Raw genomic sequence first — 20047 nt, 5'->3', positions numbered from 1 at the left:
TTTCTGGCTACTACCAGAGACGTACGACAGGGGAACGTGAATGGTTGACCCTTCTCAAATTCTACACCACTGAAGGAATTGCTATTTTAGTGCAATTTTTTGATTCTCCAATACTTTCTATGTAAAAAACATACTCTTCATTCGTAACGATAAAGCCATTAGTTTTCGAGATATTTGAAGCTAAAAACCAAGGAGCATAATACATTAATCAAAATAAGTGTGCCTTTTCATTTTTAACTTCAAATATCTCGAAAACTGATGACTTTATCGTTACGAATGTAGAGTACATTATTTGCATAGAAAGTATTGAAGAATCTAAAAATTATGCTAAAATAGCAGTTTCATCAGTGGCGTAGAATTTGGGAAGGGTCAACCATTCACTTTCCCCTGTCGTACGCCTCTGGTATAAACCACAAACGATTATTTTACATAATTTAGTAGGGTGTACAGTACCTGTATTTTTTGCCAAGTACCACAAGGATATGTCAAATAGTTTTAAAGTACCGGGCACACATATTTCTTAAATAAAGAATAAAAATAATTTAAAAAAAGAATACTTTAAAATAATTTGACATGTCCGTGTGATACTTGGCAGAAAGTGTAGGCACTGTACACGTGTACACTCTACTAAATTATGTTATATATTCGTTTGTAGTTAATACCAGCGGCGTACGACAGGGGAAAGTGAATAGTTGACCCTCCCAAATTCTACGCCACTGATGAAACTGCTATTTTAGCATAATTTTTAGATTCTCCAATACTTTATATGCAAATAATATACTCTTCATTCGTAACGATAGTCATTAGTTTTCGAGATATTTGAAGTTAAAAATGAAAAAGCACACTTATTTTGATTAATGTATTTGCTCCTTCGTTTTTAGCTTCAAATATCTCGAAAACTAATGGCTTTATCGTTACGAATGAAGAGTATGTTTTTTACATAGAGAGTATTGAAAAATAAAAAAATTGCACTAAAATAGCAATTCATCCAGTGGCGTAGAATTTGGGAAGGGTCAACCATTCACGTTCCCCCGTCGTACGCCTCTGGTAGTAGCCAGAAACGTTTGTTTAACATAATTTAGTAGATTGTATAATACCAGCACCACTTACCAAATTTAGTGTTGTTGTCCCATGCCTGTCAGGAAATATTCAAAAATAAATAAAATAAAAGTTTAACTTTGACACCCTGTATTTCGGTTACTATCAACTTTTATACTAAGGTAAGTTAGCAAAAATCGACCTATTTTAAGCTCAGGAATCTAAGGTTAAGCTATGGCCCATTCTTTACCAAACACCCTGTACATATGAGTATGCTTGATATAATTTATTATTCAAGTTAATTATTTTATACTTCTAACTAAGAGGTAGCAAGTAGACACTTCTCTAGAGATCTAGAGATCCCGACAGGGGATAGATCTACTTCAGGAATAGCACACCTACAAAGGCAAGCTCATGGATTTTCGCAGCCTCCCATCCTGGGGCAACCATGTCCAAACCCAAAGCAGTCACATCTCAACCCTTTCCTACATCCACATCCAAACCAACTCGCCAATACGCACTAGCCAAGCGTGGTGTTTTAATGGCTTAAAACCCGAAAAGTTATTTTTCCATGAAAGATGAAACTACTGAACAGTCCTCAGTCTCCGGCGACTCCAACACCCCCAACCATGACTGGTTTAAATGCAGTTTTATAGAACTCTAGAACTAGCGGTAGATAGGGTAAAGATAGTGATGATGATATTTATTTATTTATTTATTTATTTATAAAAATCCAAACAGGTCCTAAAACCTTTTTACATGGACAGTTATAATCATAAACTTTATATAACAAATATAACTAATATATACAGTCATTAGCACAACTATTGATAGGCAGATATAGAAGACTTTAACACAAAAACAGCTAGACTAATGATATGTATTATCCATCTACTAGTTTAAAGTGCTCTTGCACCGTCTATAGCAACCAACTGACATTGTAAAATCAATGTTTTTTTACTGAATTTATATTGTTCGCTAGTTTCAACATGGCCTCTAGAGGAGAGCAAACAGATGTTCTTATTTTTCCAAACAACAACTGATATCTTGTTGCTTTTCGAGGAACATTAAATGGTATCCGCATTCGTAAATCAATTGTACCTGAATTATTATTAATTATTTTATATAAAATCATTGCCATTACAAATTTGCACCTACTAGTCAAAGACAAAACTTCAAATTCTTCCCTTAGCATGGTTGATCTTATGGTTCCATAATCAGGCCATCGATGATGTTTTTTGAAATACAAATAACGAAGAAATTTATTCTGAACTTTTTCTAGTGCCTCTAAATGTACTTGAGGTTGTTGTCCCCAAATAATGGAACCAAATTCTAATATTGGTCTAACTAAAGTATTATATAATATTTTTATACCCTTAATACTAGTAAAATCGCAAGTTTGTCGACATATAAAACCCAGCATACGGTTCGCTCGTTTTGCAGCTTTACCAATATGTGTAGCAAATGACAGTTGATTATTATAAATCAAACCCAAATCCTTGACCTCACTGGTCCTTTTTAAAACATTCAGTCCTATTAAATAATCAAATACTATTGGTTCTCTTTTACGGGTAATAGACATAACGTAGCACTTATTTATATTGAATTTGATCTTATTATTGTCACCCCATAATAAAATGTTCTCAATATCCCTTTGAATCATTACTTAATCCCTAACAGTTTGAATTATTTTGAATAACTTAAAATCATCTGCAAATAATAAGTAATCTGAATACTGGATGACGTTTGCTAAATCATTTATAAACATTAGGAACAAAAGTGGTCCAAGATTAGACCCTTGTGGTACTCCCGAGTTAGCCTTAAATTTACCAGTAGTATTTCCATTGTGTTTTACAACAAAACTCCTATTCTGCAAATAACTTTTAAATAACTTTATTAGATTATCAGATAAGCCAAAATTACATAACTTTCTTAAAAGAACATCGTGTTTTACTTTATCAAAGGCTTTTTCGAAATTCGTATACACTACATCCAATTGCAATTGTTTTTCTAACGCATTGTTTGCAGACTCGGTGAATGAAATAAAACTTGTGTTTATCGAGCGACCCGACATAAAACCATGTTGATGATCATTAATACTATTTTTGACGTGATTATATACATGAGCATGCAATATTTGTTCGAAAATTTTTGATGGAGCACACATAATAGCGACTCCTCTATAATTTTCAATATCTCTTTTGTTACCCGCCTTAAATATTGGAGTAATTGAAGATAGTTTCCATTTTTCTGGTAACTTTAACCACTCTTGGCATGCCTTTAAAATATACGGGGGGATGCCATCTAAACCGGCAGCTTTCTTTGGTTTCAGCTTTTTGACTGCATTATCATAATCTACACTTGTTATTGATGGTAAATTCAAAACATTGTTATTACTAATAATATTTGTAAAATTAGTGTTATAGCTGGAAATGTCGGTAGAATAAACAGATTCAAAATATTTCGCAAACTCATTAGCAGTATCACTCTGATTTATTTCTTTACCCCCAAAATAAAATATTTCTGTTTGATTAGACTTAGAATTCTTATTATTAATGAAATTCCAGAAATTGTTAAACTCATTTTCTATATTTTCCTCAATTTGCCGTATATATTTCCTGTGCTCTATGTTAATTAATGATTTCAGTTTTTTTCTGGTCTCTATAAATTGATTGTTAAAATAAATTGAAACATGTCTTAACTTTCTAAAATTATTTTTTTGTTTGAGCAACTTTTTGATGTCAGGCGTAAACCATTTCGGAAAATTAGAATAATTCTTGTAAATATTATATTGTGGTACAGATCCTTCAAATATATTAAGTACTTTTGAGTAAAAGATATCTAGAGCTTTATCTACCTCTATTTCCTCTGTTACAGCTTCCCACGTCATATTTCTCATCAAATCACACATCAAATCAAAATTTGCTTTTTTAAAATTAAATCTATTACCAACTAACTTATCTGTTTGTCTAAAACTTGATACTGTAAATGAAAGTTGAATTTCCAGAGATGGATGTAATCTATCTTCCTTTACTAACGGTAACTGCTCTTGACATACCTTACAACTATTTATATTATCTGCAGATGCTACTACTTGATCTAAAGTTTTGCCCTGCCAGTTTTTTACATTGTTATAAAGCAAAAATGAATTAAAATTTAAAAACTCAATCATACTTTTAAACTTAGCACTTCCATTAGTAAAATCTAGATTTTCGGTTCCTTTAATTTCTGCAATATTGAAGTCGCCAAAAATAAACGTGTTATTAGTATCAGTAATATGTGTTTGTAACAATTCGAAGCAATTCGCATAGTCATGTAATTTACAATCTTGTGGAATATACACTCCAATTAATTTTATACTTAATTTGTTATTAATTTTTAAATCCGCAACCAAAATTTCAAAAGATGAACAATGTTGTGTTACTTTTAAAATCTTATGCTCCTTTTTTATTACCATTAATACTCCTCCTCCCTTAGTTTTGCCAGAAATCTCCTGGATTCTGTCAGATCTCAATAAGTTAAATACATTTATATCAATTAGTTCTCCATCAACCATATCCTTCCGAAGCCATGTTTCTACAGCTACTACTACATCATAATTACCTTCCAAGCAATTTTTATAGAATTCCGCAGTTTTCGTGTTCAGTCCCCTACAATTCTGAAAGTTTATGTGAATCCCTGTCATGAATTGAGTTGTCCCCTGATATCAAATCCTAATCATATTATATTTATTATTTAATATATATTTTTTTACACCTATTTTATTTCTACTATACCGTAGTAAATTCTTTTCATAAATTTTTGACAAACCAAATAACTTAAAACAACAATTGAAATAAGTTAAAACATCCAGTTTTTCCATAAGTAACTCATTAACAACCTCAATATTTTTATCCTCTTATACACTACAAACCAAAATCAACGAATTTAAGTTCCAAATTAATATATCTAAATTACTATCAACAAAAACTTATCAGTCACTAATATACACATTACAGAAACTTTGAGTAAATATAGTTATAAACTACAGAAGTAGCCCACACACGTTAATTGTCAAGATCCGATTCGCAAGTAATCACTTTAATTTCATCATTCTTCTTTATAAATACTCTACCATCGTAACTCCATGCCTCAGTCTTCCCGAACTTACTCCTTGCCTTCTTCAATAATGAATACCTATGTTTCGTTAGATCTTCATTCACAAATATTTTTGTTTCTCTTAATTGTCTTCTAGCACTTAGAATTTCCTTTTTCTTCAAATAAGAACTAAAGTCTACCACCACTGTTCTCGATTTATTAGTTTGCAAGTTTAATTTACCTTGTCTGTATAAATTAGAAATTTCGCTGGAATTGCATTTTATTTTCAATGTGTTGTTTATAATATTTATGACAACGGACATCAAATTTTCATTATTAGTTTCATTAATGCCATCAAAACGCAGGGTCCTTTTCTTTTGAAGTGCCTCTATGTCATCAATTGTTTTTGCTATGTTGCTAATTTCTGTTGTGTGTGTTTCTATGTTTGTTTTCATATTTAATATTTGTTGTGATACATCATTAAGTGTATCCTGAAATGCATCAAATTTTTTCTCCAAATCATCAAATTTTTCTCCAAATTATCTAAATTCTGGTCCAGTTTTGTCATAAACTTTTGACATACTTTTGATATTATGACTTCTAAACTGTTTTCGTCCAAAGAAGCACCACTTGATAAGATTCCGCTTCTAGTTTTTGTTGCCATTATACGTGTATGGATCCCTTTAGCAGTTATTAATTTAATATTCCTACGATCCTACTAATAGCAACCTCCGATTGAGAGACGACACTTACAAAAGAAGAAGGAAAGAGAAAAATAAGCAGACACCGAATATCATAGAGGGATAAAGGGGATGAGGCCATGGAAAGATGATATTTAGAGATGGAGAGGTGGAGAATGGCAGGACCGAAAGGACTGGAGACGTTGGCTGAAAGAAGGAAGAATTAAATTTTTGAAGATATTCTTCTTTAGCGGCGAATCGATTGAGGGTAAAATTGTACGTTTACCATGCGCCTGCGCACACTGACAGTATGTAGTTCATTGCTAATCTTTCAAGATAGATATGTATGTATCTGTAACCGTACAAATAAGTCATTAAAAGTATATATTAGTGGTTTTAGGAAATGTATTATTTATTATAATTCTTGTGTTTTTGGATTAATAAAATATTATGTAAGCATAACATTTTTACACTATATGTCGTGTGCCGTGTTGTGTAATTATATCCGAAACTTACATGTCTATTTTTAGTGCCTCGATGGAGTAGTTAGAAATGCGTTGGCACTGAGATTGGAAGGTTGCGGGTTCAATTCCCGGGCGATTCATGTTTTTTTTTTATTTTTGGTTGTTTTAATAAAAATTTTTTGAAAGTGGTAGATAAGAAAGTTAGTTTGATTTTTAAATAAAATACAAATAACCTTTTAAGTATATTTACTTCGTTTAAATTACCTATTATATAATAGAAGAATATCTTCTTACGTGCGTACATAGTACACACACATTCTTTTTTTAATCTGAGTAATGGTAGGGGAGCCCAAGCGGGGATTTTTGCAGTTACTCGAGCGCGTCAGATTAGCATATGGGGAGAAACCTGGTACCCTGCAGATGTACATCTACCATATATTGGCTCTTAACACAGGGGAGTTCGTTAAGGGGGGCCCGAAAAATAAAATCTATCCTTAAATAAACTCGAAATTGTCAGATTAAGATAAGGTAAGTTAAGTACATGCAAAAGAGTGTATATTTAAAAAATCTGACGATTTGAGCCGGGCGTAAGGAAATGGGTGAGTCCCAAAGTTTCACAAGAAAATAGACAATATTTCGCGAAATAAATGGCAGATCGAAAAACTAAAAAATATGTGCCCAATATTTTTTAAAAATCTATCGAATGATACCAAACACGACTTCCCACGGAGAGGGGTGGGGGGTAAATTTAATATTTTAAATACGAATCCCGCGATATTTCGCGAAATAAACATCAGATCGAAAAACTGTAAAATACACTTATTCAATAGTTTTAAAAAATCTATCGAATGGCACCAAACACGACCCCCCATGGATGTGGGGTGGGGGGTTACTTTAAAATCTTAAATAGGAGCCCTCAATTTTTATTGCAGATTTGGATTCCTTACGTAAAAATAAGTAACTTTTATTCGAAACACTTTTTCGAATTACGGATAGATGGCGTTATAATCGGAAAAAACGATTGTTGGAAATGGAAAATTAAATTAAAAAATGGCAAGCGCCCACTAAAATGGAAAACTTTACTTAACTTTTTTTGGTTTTAGGACCTACTCTTTACAACCCAGTAGGTCCCCAAAGCGCTCGAGTGACTGCACATTTAGCATACTTTGCTCCCCTACCATAATAAAAATTCATTTGGTGATATATAAATTTTAATATATACGTATTACAACAGCCGTTTTGTCTTAAAAAACTAAATTCTTGTAAATCATTCTTTCTTGAGTAATTCAACTATAGCTTTTGGGACATTCATCGACTGATCATCTTTAAGAACGATATCAAATGTATTTAACCAGGTTGGCAGCACTACTTCAGCCTAAAACAAATTCAGTATTAATTTTCGAAGAAGAACTTGTTTAATGACTTAAAAAAGAAGTTAAAAGCGTGATTTGCAGCCCTGACGCACCGCACCAAACATTTTAATCTCTACCTTTTTCGGTAAGTCCATTCCTTCTCATTTATGGCTCTATCTCTCATTATTTTTCTATGATGCCTTCTCCCCACTATAATGCTGGTTTCTTTTTCCTTCTTCTATTCCATGGTACATACTTAGGCCTGTTGTGGCCATCGGTCGTCTTTCATTCGTATTATATGCCCGTACCATAAAAGTTGTTTGGATTATATTGTATTTGTGGTATTGTAAATCCTTCCTCTTCTTCTGCCTATTTCTTCAATTTGGATGTGATCAAATCTGAATATCCGACAAGTCCTTCTTAGTTAGTCTATTTCTATTATTTCTAGTTTCTTCTTCTCTTTCATCGTCATTTGCCAACATTCAGATACGTACGTCAAAATTGGTTCTATAACCACCATCATCATCATCAATGGCGTTACAACACAACTCTTCATGAGTTTTTGCCGCTTTTACTATTGCCTTCCATGTTTGTCGGTCCTGTGCAACTAATTCCCATTATCTCACTCCCGTTTCTCCAGATCTTCTTTTGATTGCATCTTTCCATCTTTTTCTAGGCCGTCCTACAGACCTTCTTCCATCTGGTCTTTCCCAGAACACATTGTTTATAAGGCGTTTGTCGTTACTGCATATACATATCACATGCCCTGCCCAGCTGAGTCTATTGCTCTTTATACAGTCTGTTCCAACGAAAATATTTGACCCCCACAGAAACTCAGAAACCAAGAGGTTTTTCAAAATTTAAAAACACGTCAATTTACATTGGGAAGGGGACGAATTTTCGTCCCCCTTCCAATACAAATTGACGTGTTTTTTTTAAATTGTGAAGAAACTCTTGGTTTCTGAGTTTCTGGGGGAGGGGGTCATATTTTCATTGGAACACACTGAACTAGGTTTTCCCTTCCGGTTCTATAACCGATTTGTATATAGGTACATATTATTATTTTTGTTCGTAAACTAATTTTAAGAGACCAAAGTAATGAGTTTAGTATTTGTTTCACATTTTCGGACCTGTTGTATTTGTTAATGTTGATGGAGAGTCACCAATTTTCGTACTCTTCGGTTAACATTCGAATCTTATAATACATGTCTTCGTTATCGTTTGCATAATCACTTGATCGTCTGCGAAGAAAAGATTTGTTATGCACTTGTTACCAAATTCTATCTCATCCCTGTGCATTTTATTCTTCAGTTCTTTAATGCTTCCTAAATATATGTACATTTTGAATTTAATTGCAGATAAAGAACAACCTTGCCTCAAACCTTTTGTGACAGGAAATGTGTTTAAAATTTTATTCTCCATTTTAACGGCACTTTTTGCATTTATGTACATGTTCACTATAGCGTTGATGTACCTAGGCACTGTTTACGCCTGCCTTCGTCAAAATTTCAAAAAATATTTTTAAGGATACTGTATAATAGACCTTCTCTAATTATGTAAGCCTAGAGAACATTAAATGAGTCGGTAAATTTCTGGCTGATATTTTCTCTATGATTTTTTAAAGTACAAAAATATATTATGAACACAAGATCTGCAGGACGGAATCCACTCTCATCTTCTATTTCTTCATATTGGTTTACAATTCATTTTTTATCACTCGATAAGACAACATAACACAACCTCCTCAATGAGCTAAACGCTTATACCTATATAATTTTTACATTCCTTTTTGTCTCCTTTTTTGTGGATAGAGCTTACATACGTCAAGCTCCAATCTTCTGGAATATTTAGAAATTTATCAAAGATATACGCCAACAATTCTTATCTCATTAGTATTGACAGAACGAGTTTTATTAATTCAATGGGGATATTTCCAGACACTGTGGATTTCCTGTTTTTCATTTACATTTTTTTCCTATCTCGTTCAGACGTTGCGTTGATTGAAATATAGGTAATATTAATTCCAGACTACTCAGTTTACTTCATTTTCGTCTATTTGATCTGTTCTAAAGTTTTGAAATTTTGTAAGATTTGTAATATTCTCTCCACTCTGACATGCTGTATTCTGAGTTAAGTCTCCCTATTCCTTTGTGATCTTTTCTGGGGTTTCCTATAAACTTTTATGCTTCAGATACTTGCGCTGATTCAATTTTCAATCTATCAGCGTCATCTATGGGTTTAGCATAGAACTCTATACTTGGCCCTCGTATATTTTGAATTTTTTTAAAGATTCCTACATGTTCAATAAAAAAACCTAAATTATTTAAAAATAGTAAGAAGAGTTTGAGCTTACTTCATTATAAGAAAATCCAATTTTTATTACAGTCCCAACATGTTCCAAGCTGTTTACCATTTGTGCATCCCCTAAATGGTCTCCCATAAGAAGTACGTTAGGTCTGTTGGTATGTTTTTTGTAATGTTGCGTATTTTTGATGTATTCATTTTTATTGACTGTATGAATAGGGGGTGCTTTATAATCCTGTATTCTGCCCTCGTTGTCTCTTTTAATATAATTTGCAACTAACTAAAAATCAGAAGAATTAAAAACATATTTTATTAAAAACTCAGGGGTTTGGCAATAAATCAAAATAAAACAAAATAGATACTTAATATTATGCTCAAGAAAAAATACACTTAATGTGACAAGGCAGTGGCGTAGCTAGCATAGGTGACACCCGGGGCGGTAATCGATGGTGTCACCCCAAATCCTAAAAATAAAGATTGTTAAAATCAACGAAAATCCAATTAACATATGTTTCTCAGGATACGAAAAAAATGAATGCATTTAAAACATATTGCCGCAAAATTTTTGCATCTACACGTCTAATTCTTGATTAATTTTAGCTTATTAAAACTTCTCTGATATGGAGCAACCGATACATAAATGGTCATAAATAATTTTAATGCGACCATTAAGTTTGGGAGGGATTCCATGAAATCCCATTCCACAATGAACTTCTACAATGAAAAGTCTACAGCAAACCATTTAGAGGCTGTAATATTGGCCACTTGTAAATGTCTTCTTAGCCTTGGTATTTCTAGCAGGAGGTCTGCTTCTGATACCTCTTAATGGTAAAAGTCACAGACTGTTGAAATAGCTAATCTCAGCGGTTCACTGTTCACTTAAAGCAAAGTGTGTGTCTACACAACCTTGAATAATGAAGCCACATCACGAATGGAGTTTGGTCAAAACATTTGTTAACATATTCTTTTGAAGTTTGGTTCGAAGTCTGAGTCTTATATCGGTAGCTTACTCACCATCCATTCGTTTTTGACGTCGAATTCATCTTTCTCTGGAAATGCCATAGTCCTCATATTTTTTCGTTGCAAGAAAATCAGAATAATAATACCTCGCGACGCAACAAAGCACAAGCAGCAATCAACAATTATTGCAGTTACGTAGTCACATATATAACTGCATAAATGCGATCATATAATTATTATATCTTGATGTCTTGATCATATCGGTTATCGATAAAGATCATGACTAGTCGTTCAAGAGATAGAAGATGTAACGTCGCGTCGCCTCCGAAAGACGGTAAGGAAGCAAAGGGCACCGATTTTTGAGTATTTTCCAATTTAAGCGAATGGATGTCACCAGTTGATTCGCAAATCGACGGCGCCAATTTTTGTCCATACCTAAGGTGTGATTTTTCCGACAAACAACTCAGTTTGGTGTATTCACAAAATAATATCGAATTCTATTTTGATGATAAAGTGAGTAAAGTTATAAATTAACGATTCATTCTTTTGCGATCGGGTCACACCCGAGGCGCACCGCCCCCTCCGCCCCACCCTAGCTACGCCACTGGACAAGGTTATATATATATATATATATATATATATATATATATATATATATATATATATATTGTATTTGTACAAATATTTTCGACCGTACTGTGTTATAGTGGTTTGAAGTTTCAGCAATTCGGTCATGTGAAATAAAAGTCTATTTGTTATTTCTCAATATTTCGTCACACTTTTGTGACTTCTTCAGGAGAAAACTGTATGAAGCTATTTAGCTTTTGTTAATTTCTAATCTTAATAAATTTACAGTTTTCTCCTGAAGAAGTCACAAAAGTGTGACGAAATATTGAGAAATAACAAATAGACTTTTATTTCACATGACCGAATTGCTGAAACTTCAAACCACTATATATATATATACTGGCGAATATGAGTTTGAACACGTAGAACATTTTAAATACCCAAAGGTCTCAGTTAATGAAAGTAATGATAGAAACATAGTAATCAATGAAAAAATCCAGGCATGAAACCTAACCTATTGGAAATACAACAACTTCCTCAAAGATACGAAGCTTACTCAGAATTCTAAACTGAAAATTAACAGAGCAGCAATTAGGTATACCAGTAATCAATATGGTGCTGAAGTAATGTGCATGACACAAAAAGTTGAAAGAGATAGAGGACCCTAGAGAGAAAATTCATTCGGAGAATAGGAGGCTCAATAAACTTGGGTAATAATGAATTTAAAAACTGATGACGTACGAAGTAGGAGAACCTTTGAAAAGGAGAAGACATCGTCAGATTTATCAAGGTATAGAGACTCAGATAGATGGGGCATATACAAAGGAAAAATCCAGAAGAAATCATCAAGAAAATCACCAAGTGGAGACCGGTATGAAGGAGACCACGAGGAAGACTGAAAATGAGATGGGAGAACCAGATAATTGCGGACCTTAAGTAAGATAGGAGTTACAGAATGGATAACCATAAGCGAAAACAGGAAAGAATGTACAAATATTACAACCATTACAACCATTAAAACATAGAACCAATTGTACTTACAATAATTGTTTCTACAAATGAACCGAAAGAGCCCAAAAAGGGCGTTTGTATACCCCAGAGTTTAGCCGTAATAAGAGAAAACCAGAGGTTTGGCGCACCCTGTATATAAGTATACCTATAGAATATTTTCCGACAAGCAACCAAAAATAATTAAAAGAGATTACCTTTAGTGATACCTTTATTCAGCATCTTAGTTCGTCATATTCGTTATGATAAATTTAAGAATACAGAGTGAGTTTTGTGTGTGGAACACCTCAATATCTCGGAAACGGCTTCCACTTTTTTATAGATTTCGGTAAAGGTCTTCTAATGCGGCCGATATTATAGTAGTGTTTACATAGTTGTCAGATCTTCCGTTTTTCTTAAAATCTAATGAACTTTCTTATTTCAAATGGAACATCCTAGGTATATATTTTTTGCGTTTTCAAGTCCTTAAGAAATACTAATTATTTTTCATGTAATATTCCCTATAAGTACCTAAAATGTCGTAATTTCGGAGTTATTGCTACATTTATCAAAAAAAATTTAAAACAAATTATAAAAATCAGTTCTTTCGGCCAAGGCAGACATTATTTTGCGTTTTTTGGATTATTGGTAACAATAAAGCCATTTTATAATTTTTCTCTAAAGTTGATCGTTTTCGAGTTATATACAGTTTTATATTGTTCGATAAACAATATAAAACCGAAAAAAACTAAAAATATGAGGATTTTTAAAGTTGAAAACCACAAGTAAAAAATATAATTTTTTGAATTTACGAAGTGCCTGAAATTTAAGCACAAACCTTTTTTATAGGCTTACTATAAGAATTTTAGGCATGCTTTACTCTAAAGTCTAAAACATTGTTTTTCAATTGTTAATGAAGTGCTTGTGAGAGGATGCGCGATCGGGCTTTCATTAACAACCGGAAGCTGATAAAATAAGGTTTGAGCTTGAATTTAGGTACTTCGTAATTTCAAAATTTATATTTTTTACTTGTGTTCCATTTGAAATAATAAATTTCATTCGATTTCCAGAAAAACGGAAGATCTGACAACCATGTAAATACTACTATACTATAATATCTGCTGCATTAGAAGAATCTTCCCCTTAAAATCTATAAAAATCGTGCAAGTTATTTCCGAGATAATAGGGGACTTGCACAATTTTTTTTTATTACATATTAATGTTCAGTTTTGTATAAAAATGAGATTTCCAAAATTTCACGCTTCAAAAACTCATAATAACTTAGAAGTACAAATTTAAAATCTTCTGTATTTTAAAATAGTTCAAACGACCCGTGACGTCACACAGTTTTACTAGATTGTTATGTTTATGGATATATTTAGGTAAATTCTTCTTCTCCTTCTTTAGTTTATTGTCCTCCACCTACTTGGGTATTTGGCCAGCTCATCGTCGCGGAATAAAGGGAAAATATTTAAATTCTAATGGCATTTGTCGTATGTCATTGTAATAATATATACCAGTTTGTTGAGATTGGAGTTTGATACAGTTTTTGAAGGAAATGAAAGAAGATTTACTATGGAAAATAGAACCATTTTGTAAAAGTACAAGTTTTCTATGAATAGTTCAAACCATCAAAAACACTTGTAACGTCACATAACTGTATTTTCTACTGACGTTTATAATGTCTAATTTAAAATTATATACAATTGTGTTTACTTTGTTTTTGCGGAATGTAAACATATAGCCCGATGACGTCACGACCCATTTTGGATCCATTTTTAGGAGCCAAACGGAAGACAAACAAAACTTTTTTTCTTTGATACATGTTTTAAATTATGTTCTGTTGTAATTTATAACATTTTTTTCGAATAAAAATTTTAAATAAAATAAAAAATAAAAAATAAAACTCACTCTGTATTTAAAATTTAAACTACCACTGAGTTGAAACTGTTTCCAAATTTAGACCATCTTACTTATCACACTACCCGAATCTTTGCCTTTTATCATTTTCCCAAATTTTCCAAATCATTTCATTTTTCCCAAAAGCGTAACTAACCGAACAACGTCAAAATATGATACGATTTTAATCAATTTTTTTCCAGTTGTGGTTTCAACCTCAGTCTTTTTATAGTGACCATTTTAATCGAATTTTTTGGTACACCATTTTTATTATTACGCGTTACATTTTCTTGGATAATGACGTTTTATGACGTCATTACTTGCGTTAGTTTTCTTTTTATAGAGTATAATCTAGAATCATTGTAAATTATTTATCTAATGGTCACTGGTATAGTGACCATTTTAATCGATTGTTTTGGTAAACAATTGTTATAGTATCTACAAGTTATGTTTTCTTGGATGACGAAACAAATGACGTATTACGTCATTACTTGCGGTCGCTTTCTTTACATAGATATTAATCTAAAATCTTCGTCATTTTATTTATTTTTATAAATGCCATTAAGAAATATATCCAAAAAAACATCCAAAATAACAGTAACAACGGTACAAATTATCAAGAAACATTAAAACATATAGCAGAATATCTTCTTCTTCTTTCTCATCATCCTTACGCCTTTCAGGGCGTCGGATGTCGGGTTCCGCCTTTTATCCATTTCTTCCAAGTGCTTCTATTGGTGGCCAGGTTCTTCATATCCCTCATACTGATGTGTCTCCTTTCACCTATATCCTGGATCTGGTCCATCCATGTCTTCCTCGGCCTTCCCTTTTTTCTTTTGTTTTCCATTTTGGCTTCATGTACCTTCTTTGTAAGTCTCTTTTGCTCCATTCGTTGTATGTGTCCAAACCAGCTTAATTGTTTGTTTTCAATCTTCCTCATTATCGGTTCTTGTTCCAGCTCTCTTCTTATATCTTCATTTCTGAATCTATCAAACTTCGTAACTCCAGCTATTCTTCTCATGTATTTCATCTCGGTCGCGTTTATCATTGATTCATGTTTCTTTTGCATAATCCATGTTTCCGCCCCATATGTCATTATCGGATTTACTATGCTGTTATATACTCTGAGTTTAGTTTTGTTGTTTATTTCTGACTTTCCAAAAAGTGTATTATTTAAAGAGTACCTCATACACGTTAGTTGCCTTCTTCAGTTTATTACTTATTGCCAAGTCCGTTTTCCCATCATCTGTTATTGTATTTCCCAAATATTCAAAAGTAGATAGGTACATGTTCTATTACTTGTTTCCTAGCAGAATATCAAAAGTATTAAAAACATCTGAAGAAACACAAGAAGAAGCTAAGTATATTTAAAAGGATACACATTCGTAGATTCATCAAATAAAACTTTGGTTTATTCCATTGTTCCGACTGTATAATTGAGTTACTGTCCTATTGTACTGATCAGTCCGCCACTGTCTACCTTTTAGTTTTAGAATATCTCGCAATTTAATAATCCAGTGTCAAAAATGCTTAAAAGTTAAAGACAAAAAAGTTATGCGATAAAATATCTCTTGCCCTACCCAAAACGGCCGCCTATGACCTATGACCGGTACTAGAAATTTGCAGAGGATAGAATCTATTTTTTATCTCTGTAAGATAAAGCACCGTACCAATTTTCGTTTTTCTAAATAGAAACGTTCTGGATGTATTTAAAAAAAAAACTAATTACAATGCGCCCTCTTCAAAGAGCTCTTTTTCGGACTAGGTGAATCAGTGGCGGATCTACGGTGAAGGAAAATGAGAAAATTTCTCCCCAAACAAGATTGTCGAAACATGAAACTAAGGGCCGGTACTTTCTGCAACTTTCTGTCCCGATTAAACACCGGTTAGAAGAATTTTGTCATGTAGAATTCCGATAACCGGGGTTTAATCGGGACAGAAAGTTGTAGAAAGTACCGGCCCTTAAACCACAGACAGACAAATTTAACCCAATAAAGCAATAATCACGCTAGTTAGGAAAATTAAACGAACTTAATTCATGTAAGTTATTGATTATGTCTTTTAGGCAGTTTGGTTTTACCATTTTCATGTCTTTTGGTTGGTGTTTATTTGAAAGTTCCCCCTTAAGGCAAAAATTTCTCCTTCCAAGGTAAATATTTAGATCCGACACTGAGTTGATTCTATCTGTTGTGTTGATATAACTTTGAAGGGATCATATTGACATAATGGTAGAATAATGAAACCAAGGAATGCTTGAACCCGAATGCATGTAGACTAGTCATCGAACCATCAACAGGATGCTACCGGAGCTGGACCTTGGATTCACAGATGAAGAAAATAGAAGAAATCATATTATATAACAATCTTATATTTCTTTAATTTTCTTCTACCATCCTAGAATAGTATCAACAATTCACCGTTATCTGAATATTACTATGAATTAAAAGTAGGTACTTAATTTAAAACTACATACTATGTATTTAAATACAGTGTGGGCCAAAGAAAACAGTCCACCTCGATATTTGACAGTAGTTATTAGATTTTAAGGAAATGCCGAAACAGGTAGATTTTTTATCTAAAGGGGACTCATTTTTACGGTACATATATCTGTCATTTGTCAACCCCCCCTTCCACTTCGCCCCTTATTTTTAAATAGGGAATAGGGGTCGTGTGCTAGCTCATTTAAAAGGTTATTCAATTCTCTATTCCGTAATATTAACATTGACATAAATATTTATACAGGGTGTCTAAGAAAAATTATTTTGAATTAAATTAATTGACACAAAAAGAAGAAAGTAGTAATTTAATTTATTTAACTCAAAATACATTCTACTGCTGACAGAAGAGAGAAAAAAAATGTTAATTTGCTAAATAAACATTGTTTGTGGCTTAAATTCAATATTCAACCTACCAAGAGACAGATGGGTGGCAGCTTGAACACTGAAATCAAGCGAAAAGTAATGTTTATTTGTCAAACCCCCTCCCTCTGGGGGAGGGGGTTTGATATGTATGTACTGTAAAAATGTGTCCCTCTTAGATCAAAAATTGACCTGTTTCGGCATTTCCTTAAAATCTAATAACTACATACTGCCAAATATCGAAGTGGACTCTTTTCTTTGGCCCACACTGTATATAGAACGTGCAATGCTGAACGTGAGAGCATTCGAGACCACATATCAAACCAACAAATCAGGAAACGACCAGAAATTCAAGACGTCATCGAAAGAGCTACGACGCTTAAGTGGAACTGGGCAGGGCACTTAGCTAGAACACAAGATGGACGGTGGACAAGACGAATCATGGAATGGAGGCCCAGAAACTAGAGAAGTAGCCCAGGACGACCACCGACTAGATGAACCGACTGAAACTGACTACAAGCGGCCCCGAAGTAGAGAACACTGGAAATAACTGAGGGAGGCAGTGGACGCGATTGGCTGATTGATGATGGTGATGATTTAAATATATCTTTACCTACCTCTATATTTGAACCATTAATTCCCGAAATCCGTAAAGAAGGCTCCAAACAATCACCAATTCCGCCTGATAAAAGTAGTACCGGGACATTACCTTGTTTCAGCACTTCAAAAAGTTCTTTCACGTTATCCCTGAAATAAATTAAATTCATACGTTATTTAGGTGAACATTTTTGCTTCAAGTTGAGACTAATAAACATGTATCATCTCCCTAGAAGTAATTTATCGTCATTAACATCATTCAGTTTCTTGTATCAATATTTCAATGAACCCTCTATAGCAAATTATGCAAAAATACAACAATTGGGCTGAGCAGGTCACCTTAAAAGAATTAATAATAAGAGAACACCTAGTAGAACGCGCTTAGTGGAACTATGGTGGGACGTCGGCCAGTAGGAATAACAAGAAAAAGGTCAATAGATGAAATGAGAAACGATCCTAAAGAAATATAGTGAAGTAGAGCAGTCAAAGAAAGAGACGCTTGGAGGTGGATGATAGAGGAGACCAAGACCTGAGTCTGCAGCGTCATAGAAGGGAGAGTACATCATCCAGCTTACTGCATCGTGTTGAATATCATCTTCCTTTAAAAGTAGTTACTATCTTCAGATTTGAACTGCTTGGATACAGATTATATTCTCTGTTTTCATATCATGTGTTCTTTTGGTAGCTTATAGTTGTCTACCTCTTCTAGCAGTATAATTTTCTCAAGTTGTAAGTATACAATCGATGAAAAAATTTCCAGAAACATTAGTATACGACATGAAGGATTAAGTTCAAGAAAACCTTGGGAAACCTTACTACTAAAACAAAATTAACGGAGTACAAATTACTATAGGATAATGCATATAATGCATACATATGTAGTTGAAAGAAAGTCTTTGGTAATATCTTTGGGTAACAAAGATTTTAAACTAGAGACAGTTTCTTCCATCTACGTAGTCTACTTTATAGTACACTTTAAATTGAGATGTAAACATGTAAATTAATGTAAAGACTGAAATAGTTTTGTACACACTTATGACAACAGGTAAATAGGGAGAAGTGTATTTTTGAAGTGTGTAAATTAAATAATTCCTAGCTGAGCGCTTTCGGCTTACAAAACCATCTTCAGAGCTATGCTACAATAAAAAGGTCTCTAATGAATAATTGATTTTAGAATTCAAAGTTTAACTTACGTCAAAAGGTTCAAAATACCACTATGAAGAGAGATGGATTCATTACATGGGATTCATTACATGGAATTCATACATGGGATCCATCTGTCTTCATAGTGGTATTTTGAACCTTTTGACGTAAGTTAAACTTTGAATTCTAAAATTAATTATTCATTAGAGACCTTTTTATTGTAGCATAGCTCTGAAGATGGCTTTGTAAGCCGAAAGCGCTCAGCTAGGAATTATTTATTTCACACACTTCAAAAATACACTTCTCCCTATTTACCTGTCAACATGTAAATTGTTACTGTTTGGTCTGCTTTACTCTATGTAGTCGAAATATCGACTCTAATGGTGAAAAGTCAAAAGAAGTCTTTGAAAATTTCCGAATTTTAGAAACTTCTCTGGTTGGGCGCCATGAAAAACAGATATACCTATCTAAGTGGTTAGATGAAGAAGTGCCTAATATTAAGGACGGTTATGTTTAAAAGAATTTATTTATTTCGTCCCTGATATACCTACTTACCTCAATGGTGGTCCAAACTCTAAACAGGTTTTCTCAATTTCCTCCTGGGAAATTTTCAATCCCCTATAAAATAAAAATATAAGTATTATAGTCTAAATATTTAGTTCCGGTTTTGATTTTATTAACGGTTAAAAAGTTATTACTACAAGTTTGGCAAACATTACTCAAAATTAGTGGAATCTTATATCAATCAAGGCAAAGTTATTACACGAATATTTCAAATATCGACTTTCGGTTCTATTTCCGGCCATGTTTGATGAACACCTAGGACTTACGAAGTCCAATTACTTATTTGATTTGGACTTTCAATGTATTTTTACAACTAGTAATACGATATACCTATATATACTGTCAAAACAAACATATATTTTACGCTTTGGCCACACGGGCGATTTTTTACGGCGCGATAATTTACGGCGCCCATTGGTTTGACTGCCTCCTCCAAAAATTTTAGATGAAATCATTTCATCTAAAATTGGTGGAGGAGGTAGTCAAACCAATGGGCACCGTAAATTATCGCGCTGTAAAAAATCGCCCGTGTGGTCAAAGCCTCAGGCTTTGGTTTT

General features: G+C 33.2%; 2 protein-coding genes across 3 annotated transcripts in view; one reads left to right on the top strand and one right to left on the bottom strand.

The window, feature by feature from the left end:
* Positions 1-20047, top strand: part of LOC114327693 (brain tumor protein) — a 396953-nt gene that overhangs the window by 331374 nt on the left and 45532 nt on the right. The gene's annotated exons all lie outside the window — the stretch shown is intronic.
* The window catches only part of LOC114327702 (7-methylguanosine phosphate-specific 5'-nucleotidase), a 28967-nt gene continuing 16372 nt past the window's right edge, over positions 7453-20047 (bottom strand). For both annotated transcript variants that reach the window (XM_028276397.2, XM_028276396.2), the window contains exons 4-7: positions 19482-19544; positions 17804-17933; positions 9965-10195; positions 7453-7634 (exon numbers count right to left, since the gene is read on the bottom strand). In XM_028276397.2, the coding sequence (XP_028132198.2) occupies positions 7527-7634; positions 9965-10195; positions 17804-17933; positions 19482-19544 (532 nt within the window). In that variant the 3' untranslated portion in view covers positions 7453-7526. The remainder of the gene's footprint in view (positions 7635-9964; positions 10196-17803; positions 17934-19481; positions 19545-20047) is intronic.

The sequence above is a fragment of the Diabrotica virgifera genome, chromosome 7, assembly GCF_917563875.1.
Source record: "Diabrotica virgifera virgifera chromosome 7, PGI_DIABVI_V3a".
Classification (NCBI taxonomy): domain Eukaryota; kingdom Metazoa; phylum Arthropoda; class Insecta; order Coleoptera; family Chrysomelidae; genus Diabrotica; species Diabrotica virgifera.
The sequence above is the reverse complement of the archived record's forward strand: the minus strand, read 5'-3'. Positions and strand labels throughout refer to the sequence as shown.